The 15058-nt window shown below is 41.1% G+C and overlaps 1 protein-coding gene across 2 annotated transcripts in view; it reads left to right on the forward strand.

Moving 5' to 3' along the window:
* Positions 1 to 15058, forward strand: part of LOC140480001 (vitamin D3 hydroxylase-associated protein-like) — a 68553-nt gene that overhangs the window by 27166 nt on the left and 26329 nt on the right. For both annotated transcript variants that reach the window (XM_072574477.1, XM_072574478.1), the window contains 3 exons: positions 3898 to 4022; positions 5913 to 6038; positions 14749 to 14846. In XM_072574477.1, the coding sequence (XP_072430578.1) occupies positions 3898 to 4022; positions 5913 to 6038; positions 14749 to 14846 (349 nt within the window). The remainder of the gene's footprint in view (positions 1 to 3897; positions 4023 to 5912; positions 6039 to 14748; positions 14847 to 15058) is intronic.

A 15058-nucleotide genomic window follows, 5' to 3' on the forward strand; every position in this document is an offset into this window, starting at 1 on the left:
TTGGGAGGATTTAAACTAGTAAGGTGGGGGGTTGGTGTGGGACCTAGGGAGATAGTGAGGAAGGAGATCGATCTGAGACGGGTATAGCTGAGAACAGAAGTGAGTCAAACAAACAGTCAGGGCAGGCAGGGACAAGGTAAGACTAATAAATTAAACTGCATTTATTTCAATGCAAGGGGCCTAACAGGGAAGGCAGATGAACTCAGGGCATGGTTAGGAACATGGAACTGGGATATCATAGCAATTACAGATATATGGCTCAGGGATGGGCAGGACTGGCAGCTTAATGTTCCAGGATACAAAAAGGACAGAAAGGGAGGCAAGAGAGGAGGGGGGAGTGGCATTTTTGATAAGGGATAGCATTACAGCTGTGCTGAAGGAGGATATTCCTGGAAATACATCCAGGGAAATTATTTAGGTGGAACTGAGAAATAAGAAAGGGATGGTCACCTTATTGGGATTGTATTATAGAACCCCCCCCCCCACCCAATAGTCAGAGGGAAATTGAGAAACAAACTTGTAAGGAGATCTCTGCTATCTGTAAAAGTAATGGGATAGTTATGGTAGTGGATTTTAACTTGCTAAAAATCGACTGGGACTGCCATAGTGTTAAAGGTTTAGATGGAGAAGAATTTGTTAAGAGAATACAAGACAATTTTCTGATTCAGTATGTGGATGTACCTACTAGAGAAGGTGCAAAACTTGACCTACTCTTGGGAAATAAGGCAGGGCAGGTGACTGAGGTGTCATTGGGGCAGCACTTTGGGGCCAGCGACCATAATTCTATTCATTATTAAATAGTGATGGAAAAGGATAGACCAGATCTAAAAGTTGAAGTTCTAAATTGGAGAAAGGCCAATTTTGATGGTATTAGGCAAGAACTTTCGAAAGCTGATTGGAGGCAGATGTTTGCAGGTAAAAGGATGGCTGAAAAATGGGAAGCCTTCAGAAATGAGATAACATGAATCCAGAGAAAGTATATTCCTGTTAGGGTGAAAGGGAAGGCTGGTAGGTATAGGGAATGCTGGATGACGAAAGAATTTGAGGGTTTGGTTAAGAAAAAGAAGGAAGCATATGTCAGGTATAGACAGGATAGATCGAGTGAATCCTTAGAGTATAAAGGAAGTAGGAATATACTTTGAGGGAAATCAGGAGGGAAAAACGGGGACATGAGATAGCTTTGGCAAATAGAATTAAGGAGAATCCAAAGGGTTTTTACAAATATATTAAGGACAAAAGGGTAATTAGGGAGAGAATAGGGCCCCTCAAAGATTAGCAAGGCAGCCTTTGTGTGGAGCCACAGAAAATTGGGGAGATACTAAATGAATATATTGCATCAGTATTTACTGTGAAAAAGGATATGGAAGGTATAGACTGTTCGGAAATAGATGGTGACATCTTGAAAAATGTCCAGATTAGAGAGGAGGAAGTGCTGGATGTCTTGAAACGGTTAAAGATGGATAAATCCCCAGGACCTGCTCAGGTGTTCCTGAGACCTCTGTGGGAAGCTAGAGAAGTGATTGCTGGGCCTCTTGCTAAGATATTTATATCATCGATAGTCACAGTTGAGGTGCTGGAAGTTGGCAAACATGGTGACACTGTTAAAGAAGGGCGGTAAAGACAAGCCAGGGAACTATGGACCGGTGAGCCTGATCTCGGTGGTGGGCAAGTTGTTGGAGGGAATCCTGAGGGCCAGGATGTACATGTATTTGGAAAGGCAGGGACTGATTCGGGATAGTCAACATGGCTTTGTGTCTGGGAACTAATGTCTCACAAACTTGATTTGAGTTTTTTGAAGAAGTAACAAAGAAGATTGATGAGGACAGAGGATGTGATCTATATGGACTTCAGTAAGGCGTTTGACAAGGTTCACCCGGGACACTGATTAGCAAGGTTAGATCTCATGGAATACAGGGAGAACTAGCCATTTGAATACAGAACTGGCTCAAAGGTAGAAGACAGAGGGTGGTGGTGGAGGGTTGTTTTTCAGACTGGAGGCCTGTGACCAATGGAGTGCCACAAGGATTGGTGCTGGGCCCTCTACTTTTTGTCATTTACATAAATGATATTTGGAAGCGAGCATAAGAGGTACAGTTAGTAAGTTTGCAGATGACACCAAAATTGGAGGTGTAGTGGACAGCGAAGAGGGTTACCTCAGATTACAACAGGATCTAGACTTGATGGGCCAATGGGTTGAGAAGTGGCAGATGGTGTTTAATTCAGATAAATGTGAGGTGGTGCATTTTGGGAAAGCAAATCTTAGCAGGACTTGTACACTTGATGGTAAGGTCCGAGGGAGTGTTGCTGAACAAAGAGACCTTGGAGTGCAGGTTCATAGCTCCTTGAAAGTGGAGTCACAGGTAGATAGGATAGTGAAGAAGGCGTTTGGTATGCTTTCCTTTATTGGTCAGAGTATTGAGTACAGGAGTTGGGAGGTCATGTTGCGGCTGTACAGAACATTGGTTAGGCCACTGTTGGAATATTGCATGCAATTCTGGTCTCCTTCCTATCGGAAAGATGTTGTGAAACTTGAAAGGGTTCTGAAAAGATTTACAAGGATGTTGTCAGGGTTGGAGGATCTGAGCTCCAGGGAGAGGCTGAACAGGCTGGGGCTGTTTTCCCTGGAGTGTTGGAGGCTGAAGGGTGACCTTATAGAGGGTTACAAAATTGAGGGGCATAGATAGGATAAATAGGCAAACTCTTTTCCCTGGGATCAGGGTGTCCAGAACTAGAGGGCATAGGTTTTGGGTGAGAGGGGAAAGATATAAAAGACACCCAAGGGTCACACAGAGGGTGGTACGTGTATGGAATGAGCTGCCAGAGGATGTGGTGGAGGCTGGTATAATTGCAACATTTAAGAGGCATTTGGATGGGTATATGAATAGGAAGGGTTTGGAGGGATATGGGCCGGGTGCTGGAAGGTGGGAGTAGATTTGGTTGGGATATCTGGTCGGCATGGACGGGTTGGACCGAAGGGTCTGTTTCCATGCTGTACATCTCTATGCTGTTAAAGACCTTCCCTTCTTCATGAGGTCATAAGTGGGGATGTTTGCTGATTGATACTGCAGTAGTGCATGTTCAATTGTAACAAGATCTGGACAGTAACTAGGTTTGGGCTGATAAGCGGCAAGTAACATTTGTTCCACACAAATGACAGGCAATGACCATCTCCAATAAAAGACAGTCTAACCATCCTCCCTTGATGTTCAATGGCCAACACTTAATTCCATACGATCAACATCCTGGGATTTACCATTAACCAGAAAGACAGTGGCTGCAAGAGCAAGTCAGAGGCTAGGAATTCTGCAGTGAGAACTCACCTCCTAACTCCCCAAAGCCTGCCCATCATCGAAAAATCAGGTGTCTGATGGAATACTCCTCACTTGCCTGGATGGGTGCAGTTCCTGCAACACTCAAGAAGCTTGACATTGTCCAGGGCAAAGCAGTCTACTTGATTGGCACCATGTCCATAAGCATGTGAAGTCAGTTCCTTCCCTTGATTTGTCAACTTGCATGGATTCCTGAGTGATAAATTCTGATTGAACCTATACATTTGGGCCAGGTGTCCTTGGGATACCTCACTTAAGTGGAGTTATACATTCCTGACTCCAGTGAATGTTTATGGAGTCTCAGTTTGTTCCTTCTCTGAACACTTTTTTCTCTTTGAATACTTCAGCCAATGAACTTCCAGTATTTGGGAAATGGTTCCCCTGTCCCAAAATGAGTGGACACCAGATGGAAGAGGAAAAACGGCAAATGAAATACTTGAAATAACATCATTAGTTTTCCAAACTAATTGAAAGACAGAAATGGAGAAGAGAAATATAGCCTACTGTCATGGTAGAATGCAAGGGATTTTAAAAAAAAATGCAATCTTTCCCTTTATTTTCTTTTTAGTTGATGCGGCAGTTGGCCCAATGGCCAGGAATGTGGATAGTTTGGCATTGTGCATGAGAGCTCTGTTATGTGAAGATATGTTCCTGTTGGATCCCACTGTACCACCTATTCCCTTCAATGATGAGGTAATGTGTGAGTTGAACTGTACTTTTATCTTATCCTTTTGTCTTTCCTCCTGCTCCCCCTCTTGCCTCCACCCCACATCATCCAAAAGAATTTCCAAAGCTTCTGATCCTTTTAGAATAAGAGGAATTTATTGTGATGGACCATCAATAATTGTGGCTCAAGGTGAGTTAGGCTACTGTTAAATAAATGATTTTTTGACATTTTCAGTGCCTAACACTTCCAGGTTAGCCTACTAGTCCAAAGATGTGCAGGTTGGGTGGATTGGCCATGATAAATTGTCCGAGGTGTCCAGGGATGTGCAGTTTAGGTGGATTAGCCATGATAAAATGTGGGATGACAGGAATAGGGTTGGGGTCTGGATCCGGGTGAGATGTTCTTCCGAGAATAGATATAGGCTTGATGGGCTAAATGGCCTCTTTCCACGCTGTAAGGATTCTATGATTCTACTTCTAGAATAGATCTCCGGGAAATGTTATGAATTGTGGTCTCAACATAGGACTTCATACTATTGGAAACATTATTTATAATTCCAATATATACCATGATTTTGTATCCATTTATTTTAACAAGCAGACTATAGTGAAGTGCAGATTAGAATTTCTTATAGGCACACTTTGTATAAAATAATTCTTGCTTGTTTTGTATAATTGTGTTCCAATTAAATCAAGTGTGCTAAGGGATTTCACTAGGTCTCGCAGCTCAATGTCATAGGTAACAACATATAAGATGCTCCTTGATATCTTGTATGCCTACTTGCCCAGTACCATTGAACCATATACTAACACGTAATATTGCCCCTCTTAGGTTCTCACCAAGCTGTGAATGAAACATAGGCATTGAATTTCATAGATTCCTGAAGAAGGGCTGATGCCCAAAACGTCAATTTTCCTGCTCCTTGGATGCTGCCTGACCTGCTGCGCTTTTCCAGCAGCACATTTTCAGCTCTGATCTCCAGCATCTGCAGTCCTCACTTTCTCCTCCATTGAATTTCATATTCAAGTTATTTTAATCTTGTTCCAAAAAAAAATGCATGGGCATTGAAAAACTTATAAATTGATATTTCTTTTAATTTTGAGAAAGTTATGTAGCTATTTATCAACCAATGCAGTTGTGTAAACTGACCCCTGCAGAGTCATTCTTGGAACTCAGCGAAACATTCATATGGAGTCCAACTGTATAAAACCAAAAGTAGGTTGATTTTCCCATCTTAATGACTGTATGATTATTTTGACACTTAATGGATTCTTTCGGAATTTTTCAATACAACTGACCAGGGCAGGAGTACAGGCTCACGATCTACACTCTTATTATCAAAAATGGAATGGGGTTAGAAATCCCAGAATTGGGCCTGCTTATAACTTTTTACGTCATCTTCATGTCTTTTATTTGACATGCATGAAAATCCAAGCCTCTATCTCCGTTCTCCTTAGAATTCAAAGCCATTGACCCAGCTCTGCTAAAAATTCGATAGAGGAGGTGACTGCCTTGTCGTATTATTGCTGGACTGTTAATTGATAGACCCAGGTAATGTCCTGGGGACCTGGCTTTTGAAACCTGCCATGGCAGATGGTGGCATTTGAATTCAATAAAAAAAATCTGGAATTAAGAATGGAATTAATGATGACCATGAATCTACTGTCAATTGTCAGGGAAAACCCCACCTGATTCATAGAACATCCTTTAGGGAAGGAAATCTGCCATCCTTACTGGTCTGGCCCACAGCTATGTGGTTGACTCTTAATTGCCCTCTGGGCTATAATTGCTGGCCTAGCCAGTGATGCCCTTGTCCCATGAATGAATAAAAAATTAAAATATGCTTGCACAGCTCTCAACTGTTCTGCTCAGTATGTAACTATCACTTTCATTTGATTTATGTTCTTTCATTTTAGGTGTTTTCCAGCTCTAAACCATTGAGAATAGGTTATTATGAGAGTGACGAGTTTTGGATTCCCAATGCCAGCATGAAACGTGCAGTAATGGAAACCAAACAGCTGCTGGAGGAGGCTGGCCATACGGTGGGTTTATTAATAAACAGAAGGAGCAGAGAGAAATGTTCTTTTGATAAAACACAGCAGGTCCTCAATGGTTCTACCTTTAGGAAGGATGTACTATAGAATTCAAATAGCATAGCGCAGATGGGAACCATTTGACCATCTCACCTGAACCAGGTCTTCATTCCTCAGCTCGCTCCCCATATTCCTGCACTTTTTCCTTCCTTCTATTATTCTATTCGATTTTGTCTGGTCTTGGCATAAAGTACCTTTTTAAGCATCTGTTTTTATTGAGGACGTTTAAATCTTAATAGAGTTTATGTAACTGTAACTCTCAGCTTCCAAGCATTCTGAGCTAACTGATGCTGTGGAGTAACCCATATTTTTTGATATGGCTTTTTGTTTTTTGACTGAAAAGACAGGCTGATTTTCCATGCTGTGTTTTCTGGGCAGGGGGTATTTGCCATGCTGTTAAATGTTAGTGAAATGTTATGATGACCTGTTGGGAGAGATGAACTAGTTCCACGTCCCCCTCCTCCACTGTCACTGTGAAGGCAGTGTTTCTTTCTCACCTGAGAAATCACAGGAAGGGGTGATTATTAGTTTCCCCATATTTATATGAACAATCCTCATCCAATAAATGTATCCACTACCTGTTCCTTGTTCCATCAAGTCTCAGACATCCCTGCAGTGAGATAGCACTGGGGAGATACCCATTCTGTCCCCACGTAGTCTAAAATAATGTTCTCTAGTGGGAACCTTCCTGACATGCTCTCTGTTAGGGCCGTATGAAGGCCTCCTCCAAACTGGGCTTCAGGTACTTCAGCAGGTACAAGAGCCAGCCTACCTGACATGGTGACCAGTGCGGACATGGTGTCAGTTTGGGAGGGCAGGCAGTGAGAATTCCTCATGCTGCATTCACTTATGCCAGGCTAAGGGCAGTGGGGACCTCTCGCTGTCAGGGCCTCTGAGAGCTTTAACCTCTTGCCTGGTTTCTGAGCCCTTGCCTCCAGTCCTATAAACCCCACCACACACAATAGCCTAACTGTCTTCATGCTGATCCTCTTTCTGATGGTGGGGTTCTGCCAGCAACCATAGCCTCTGATCGGCCAGAATCTCCAAGTGGGACAGGACATTGTTGTTCCAGGATAAAGTGTGCCAAAAGGGAAGGTATCAAATTAGGTATCTGCTAGGAATGTGATCCAGTGGGCTTTCTTGGTGGTGGGAGGGTGTAGAACATATTATAGAGAAAGTGAGGACTGCAGATGCTGGAGATCAGAGCTGAAAAATGTGTTACTGGAAAAGCGCAGCAGGTCAGGCAGCATCCAAGGAGCAGGAGAATCGACATTTCGGGCATAAGCCCTTCTTTATGACCCTCTCTCTCTCTTTAGTATCCTTACGTACAGATGAGGAAGGACACCACTTCAACTGGGACAACACATTCAAGTGGTGTCCTTTCTTATCTGTATGTAAGGATACTAGAGAGAGAGGGTCATGGCGTTTTGTGGCTAGTTGACCCTCTCTCTCTAGTATCCTTAATATACAGATAAGGAAGGACACCACTTTGACTGGGACAACACATCCATCCTCGGACAAGCCAAACAGAGACACGCACGAGAATTCCTAGAAGCATTGTATTCTAACAGGAACTCTATCAACAAACACATTGACATGGGCCCCATTTACCACCCTCTGTGAAAAAGAACAGGACATGACATCACCATAGGAAATGGCATTACCACAGGAAATGACATCACCAACCCAAATATATAAATAGAAAGCAGGAATCATCAGCAGTGCTTCGTCCAGAGGCTCACTGAAGGTGTTACCTAGTATGGACGAAACATTTGGAAAATGAACCTTCCAGCTCAGTGAGCAAAGCTGCATCCAGAACTTAGTGTATCAGATTGGAAATCATGTAGAATGGATCAAATGCCACTTTGTATTTGAAATCGTATTGGAAAATTTTAGCCTCATTGCTTCAGTCAAAGCAGAGCCTCGCAAAAAGATACAATGGTTTGAAAACTGAAATGGAGAAATTGCAAAGTTGAGTTGGAAAGCTGAATTGGCTAGGCACCCAAACAAGGCCAGATCAGGATTTTGAAATATTAGAGTTGAATGCATTTATGAAAAATTGTGAAGTGAAAATATTATTCAGGCAAGCAAAACATTTAAAAAATGTAAATGATGCATTATGTTTTGAAGGTTCCATCATTGAGAGATGCCAGGAATATGAAACTTGTTGTTTTTAGTGATGTCTGTTACGTAGTTCTCCGTGATGGGTCCTTGAGTGCAAGAGAGTTTAAATTTTCTTGTGGGAAAGGGAGGCAAATATTGCTTTGGAAGTGCAAAAGATCAGAAGAGTAGTAAAATGTAGTTTAGTGGCAGAAACTCTCTCACTCTTGGTGAGTTGGCACTTTTTCCAACTAACCATTAAATTCAACAAAAAGCACGACTCTCAAATGATCCCAAATGCATCTGTCGCTGACAAAAACAGAAATTGTTGGAAAAACTCAGCAAGTGTGGAAGCATCTGTGGAGAGAAATCAGCGTTAACGATTTGAATCAAGTGACCCATCCACTTGATGTTTTGTCTCTGATTTACAGTAACTGCAGGTTTCTTTTTTGGCACCTGTAGCTGAAGTCATGTTCCACACAGCAAATAGGATCAAAAAGGAAGAAATCATAAAGGCAAACTTATCAGCTCAACTGCTCCGTATTCAGAACAAAATAAATGAATTAATGTCACAAATAGAGGTTAATTGGTATGATCTTACAGCCATATGGTTACAAGGGGATCAGAGCTGAGAACTAAATATTTAGGGATACGTCCATTTTTAAATGGACAAGCGGAAAGGGAAATGTGGGGTGTAGCTTTGTTGGTACAAGATGAAGTAAGTATGATTGCGAGAAATGAGGCTGGAGTGGATGATATAGAATCCATATGGTGGAGGTAAGAAATAGCAAGGGGAAAAGGACGCTGGTAGAAGTAGTATATCTCCCTCCTCCCAACAGTAGCCATACTATTGGACAATAAATTGGGGTATAATGGGGGTATGTAAAAAAGAAGCACGTTAATCATGGATGACTTTAATCGTTAGGTAAATTTAAGAAATCAAATTGGCTGGGGAAGGAATCATAGAGTATATTTAGAACAGTTATCTAGAACAATATAAGACCATAAGATGTAGAAGCAGAAGTATACTATTCAGCCCATCAAGTCTCTCTGAGTTTGTGTTGGACAGTAGTGTTGATTCCAAATTCTCCCTTTTACTAAGAACACTCCAGTTGTGGTAATGAGGTCTTCCAGTTGGAATGTCAACTGTGAAACTTAAGGAATTCCAAGAAAGAGGGTGTGAGGGCAAAAGCTGTTGTTCTGGGAAGCTATCTGGGACTTTGTTTTGAGACCAAATCCAACACACTTTTTTACAAATGAAACCTAATCTCTGAATGTTACAATCTTGGTGTCTGTATCCAAACAGTGTGTTCCATGAAAATGCAACCTTATAATTGCTGCAGCCTGTGTTCTTTCCAAAACATTCAAGATGTACAGTAAATGCATTGTATCCACAAAATCACGGATAGCAAATTCACCTAGTAACAACAAAAATCAACAGGCAAAAATTGCATGTCCGTGATTATTAATTTATTTGTAATGAACTGTACACCTGTGAATTTCATCAGTCGCATGACATTTCAGAAATGGAACCCTTGCAGATAGAGGAATGACTGTACAATTAATACTTTACATAATATATCTTCATAACAATGTGTTAGGAATATAGTGATTCAATTCCTATCCTTTGCTAAATTAGCTGATATCAGCCAGGCCAAATCTGAACACCACAATTCGTATCCATTCTTCCTGACAAAGTAAAACAAGCTCTTGGGTTTCTCACTGTTTATGATAGTCCAATGGTCCTTTCGTAAATTTTGAACTTGGGTGTCAAATAATAGCCTTATGCTTAAGTCAAATGTTTTTTGAAACTTGTCAAAAACTATGCATGAAAAATGGGAGCTAGGAGATTGCCAGTACCCATAGGAGCATACCTCAGTAGAAAGCTGTGCCTTTAAAGGATAAGAAACATTTGGTATAAACAGTTTGTTTCAGCTTGTCTAAGACATAAGTCTTCCTTTGTTTCTGTCAAATTGGACATATCTGTGAAGGAATCTAGTTAATAACACTTTGCACGCAGAAGTAATATTGATGAAACGTTCTACGTGCAGGCTGGGTGACAATGTGACCACCTTGAGGTTAGGGAAAGCTGCTATTAAATACTACCTAAGCAAACTACTAAAAAGATTGCTTATGGGGCAGGTTGCTGAATGCAGCCTGACGATATTAATGCTTAAGTGCACGTAAATCCTGATTGCAGCGCGTGTAGCCTAATCAATAAAGTCATGGCCGATTCTCCGATAATTTCTATGTTGTATTTCCTATGAGGGAAACTAGTGATGAAAAGCAGAAATGAATTCATAAAAATCAATTTAGAAACTTAATGGAATCCTTCAGGGATGCAACAGGATTTGGTGGATGAAGTTCAGAACGGTGGTCAGACTTATTGATCCTACACCACATCAATGTCAATTTGTGAGGAAAGAAGGGCTTGTAGAAATTTTCTAATCAGCCAGCTCCAAGATGTTACTACACACCTTTGGAGCAGGTGGGACTTGAACCTAGGCCTTCTGGCCCACAGGTAGGGACACTGCCACTGTGTCACAAGAGCCCTAAAGAATGATTTGTATATACTGTGTGCTTGCTTAGATCCAGTGATTGGAAAGTTTTCCATTTTTTAAATTATTTATGGCAAGTGGTGTAGCTTTTTTTTTGGATGTGACCGTATTCTTGTTCAGGTGAGTGCAGGGTGAAGTCATGCTCCACCTAAAGCTGACTTGAAGGAGGAGAGGCAGTGGAGAGCAGATTCTGCTTTTGCCTGGAAGGACTATGTTAATCCAGTAAACAATCCTCATTCCATACCACTGCATATCAAAACTAGAATGTGTAGTAAATATTACTTCAGTTTATTTTTAATGAATTAATGTTCGTAGTGTTGATTTTAAAAGAAAATGTAAAGTTCGACTATAAATGGGACTCAGTTCAACAATTCTGCAGAACATACTTCACTGCTTTTGGTTGTTGAAAGGAATGACAGTTACTTAAAGCTGTAGAAAAGATATAGCCGAGAAAGGCCATTCAGCCTATCATGTCTGTGCTAGCTGAATAAAGGGGCAGTACAGTGGCCCGATTCCAGCCTCTGACAACTGTCTATGTGGTGTTTGCATATTCTCCCGTGTCTGTGTGGATTTCCTCCGGGTGCTCCAGTTTCCTCCCACAGTCCAAAGATGTGCAGGTCAGGTGAATTGGCCATGCTAAATTGCCCACAGTGTTCGGTGCATTAGAGGGAAATGGGTCTGGGTGGGTTACTCTTCGGAGGGTCAGTGTGGACTTGTTGGGCCAAAGTGCATGTTTCCACACTCTAGGGAATCTTAAAAAAGAAATTAGCTGCCTATTTTAATCCCATTTAGCAGCATTTGGTCTGCAGACCAGTGCTTCGGTTGTAGCTTGAGCATCAGCATCCTTTCAAAGGGATTGAGTGTCTACAGCTCGACCATCAAAATAAGCAGAGAATTGTGTCTCTGGGTTAAAAGCTTTTTCCTTCTGTCCCCTCTAATCTTTCTACAAATCATCTCCAGTTTTGTGCCCTGTGATAATTGACTTTTCCATAAGTCCTCTTTCCCACTTTATCTACCTGCCCTGCCAACCAAACATTGGTACATTGCTGCAGCAGATAGTGATCTTATTCACTGTCAACCACCTGGCCAATTTTGATGTCATTGCAAATTTCCCACATTTAAGACTAAATCACTAATAAATACCACCTCCAGCAAGGGACCCAAAACATCACTTTTATATGCTTTTCATTTTTAAAAAAAACCTGTTGACCATTATCCCTTTATTCCAGCCGTTGAACCAATTTTGGACATTATTCTTGCTTAACAAAAACATGCTGACTATTCCTGATTAATCCATGCCTCTACAAATAGCAGATAATCTAGTTTCTTAATACTGATTCCAGTAATTTTGTCCACTACTGACATCAGACTGATCAGCCTATAATTATTTGACATATCCCTCCCACCCTTTTTGAATAATGATAAAACATTTCCAGACCCTCAATCCTCTGACACCTTGCCTGTATCTATTCCGGATTGGAAAATGATCCTTGGAGTTTCTACTATTTCTCCCCTTGCTTCCCTGAACAGCCTAAGATATAATTCATTTAGCTCCAGAGATTCGTTTACCCTCGAGGCCAATTTCTCAAGTACTTTCTTTTTCATTATTGAGAAATTACGTATAATATTTCCCACTCCTCTTTAACTAAAATGTCCACGTTATTCCTGCCCCTTGTGAAGATAAAATCAAAATATTTATTCAAGACCCTGCCCATATTTTCTGCATCCATGCACAAGTTACTATGTGCATCTCCAATTGCCCCGATCCTTTCCTTAGTCATCCCCTTGCTTTTAATGTTAACATCTAATAAAACACCTTGTTTGGATTTTCCTTGAATTGACCAGTATTTCTTTTTAGTATCCTCCTTTTGTTTTCCGAATTTACTTGTTCATTCCACCACTGTACTCAAGGAAGTAACACCTTAAAGTTTTGAGATCATCGTAAGCTCTAATTTTCTATTTTGTTTCCCTGTGCTCTTCTAGAGAACCAAGATGGTTCTTGTTTTGGCAATACCACAGTGTTTTCTTTTGGGGACATGTCTGCACTGTGCCCATAAACTTGCTTTTGAATGACTCCCACTAGGTTGTCATTGACTTTGCTTTAACCTGTCCACTTTTGCCAAATCATCTGTCACGTTTGTAAAATTTGCTTTCTGTCAATTTAGAATTTTACTCCCTTTCTATCTTTGGCACTTTTCATAATGATTCCAGATCTAACTATTACGATCACAATCTTCAAAATGGGCACTACATCCACATGCCCAAACTTCACTTCCTAAGATTAAGCTTTTTATATGGGCCCTCTCTCACTGGGGTTGATATGACTAAAATAATTAATGCAGTTCAAGAATTTTGTAGACCTTGTCCTTTTTAAATCCTAGTTGATATTTGGTAGATGAAGTCCTCCACTACGATTGCCCTATTGTTTGTGCATTCAGAAATTTATCTATGCATTCGATCCTCTAATTCTGTTCTACTCTTTAGGATCTATAGTATGCGAGCAGTGTACTGCTCCTTTATTTGTTTCTGAGCTCAATTGATCTGGCCTCATAACATGTTTCTTATAGTATTTCACCCCTTCTGTCCTCTGATTCATCACTTAACCAATAATGGTACCTACCCGATTACCTTCCCTATTATGAAAGCTGTACAATCAAGAGTGTTGAGCTGCTGTCTTTTTCCTTCTTTCAGCAAGGTTACTATTATAAGTATTGATAGCATGCTGTTGTGTGTCCATTCTGTGCCCTTGGCTTTATTCACTGTACTACTTCAGTTTACGCACATATCTTTTTAAAAACTGCTCATTGTTTCGTCTGTGCTTCCTCTATCTTTCAAAGTTTGTTTAAGTTTCTATCTCTCATTCTCTGCTCTGAATTTGCCCATGGGTTTCCATCCCCTGCCAATCTGGTACCCTCACCAATAGCACTAGCAAATTCACTGTAAAAAAGTTATCTTAGTCCTGTTCAGATGTAGATTGTCCATCTTGTACAGGTCACCTTCCCCAGAACCAATCCTAGCGCCCTAGAAACATACCTACTCCTGCACAATCTTTCCAGCCACATACGCATTTGGTCAATTTCTGTGCTCACGAGTGTGTGGGACTGCCGTGTTCTGGAGACCACTGTTTTAGAGATCTTGCCTGTTTCAGTCTCCCAATGAGGACCTGAAATCTGCTTTCAAACCTCATTCCCATTTCTACCTAAATAGAAGATCCTGCAGCCATTCCATAACATATGCTATCCTGGCACCAGGGAGATAACATAGCATCCTGGATCCACTTTGACAGTCACATAAATGTGTGTCTGTTTCTCTGACTCTGGAATCCTTATCATTATTGATCTTCTATTCTCCTTCATTACCTTCCACCTTGTCTACATCTGTCTACATCTGAATAGGACTAAGATAAACATCTTTACAGTAAATTTGCTAGTGCTATTGGTGAGGGGACCAGATTAGTCCCCTGTACAGCTGAACCCCCCAAGGCACCAGTGACTTGGCTCTGGTTGCACTCTCCTGAGGAACTATCGGTCTCAGTGACTTTTTAATGGAACCAATTCTAAAGCATGCCACATGCAAGGTACATTGGCTGCCTGGGTCCTATACTAATTTATACTGCCTGACAGTCACCAATTCCCTCTTGCCTGAACAGTCTAACCTGCAAGATAACCACTTTACTAAATATTCCACCTACGTTGTCGTCTACCTCACAGATGCAGGTTCCTGGAGCTCAAGCTTGTGTGGCCAATGACACTTCCTGCAGATGTTCTTCTGGGAGGCCCATTGTGTCGGTAACTTCACGCATACTACAAGATGTACATTTCACTTGGCTGAAGTGACCTTCCATCCCTTAATTTACCCCTGACCCCACAGCATTAGCCTGAGCCTTTTGGATTAGTGATTCAGTGACATTACTACTGTGCCACCACCTTGGCTACTTACTTCCAGATTAAATTTTTATCCTTTATTTTTCTTGTGTCCTAAATGTTCTCTCTTCTTTTCAGCTGGTTCCCTTCAAACCTCTGAGAACTCAGTCTGCATTCAATGAACTTGTTATAAATGGAATGGCAGCTGATGGTGGCTCTACACTTTTGGAAAGATTGTAAGTCTCATTTTAGTGAAAAGTCTATGAAATGTCTTTTCAGTAGAATTTTAACATTGCACTTTTGTCAGGTTGTTTTTAAAGTTTACATATTACCAGTTACTTTGATATTTGCTGCAGTCTGTTTCTTGGCAGTTATGGATTTGTGTTACATAACTGACCATCACCCAACCTTAGTTGGTACATTGCTCCTGAAACAGCATAGGTCAGGA

The sequence above is a fragment of the Chiloscyllium punctatum genome, chromosome 7 (assembly GCF_047496795.1).
Source record: "Chiloscyllium punctatum isolate Juve2018m chromosome 7, sChiPun1.3, whole genome shotgun sequence".
Lineage (NCBI taxonomy): Eukaryota > Metazoa > Chordata > Chondrichthyes > Orectolobiformes > Hemiscylliidae > Chiloscyllium > Chiloscyllium punctatum.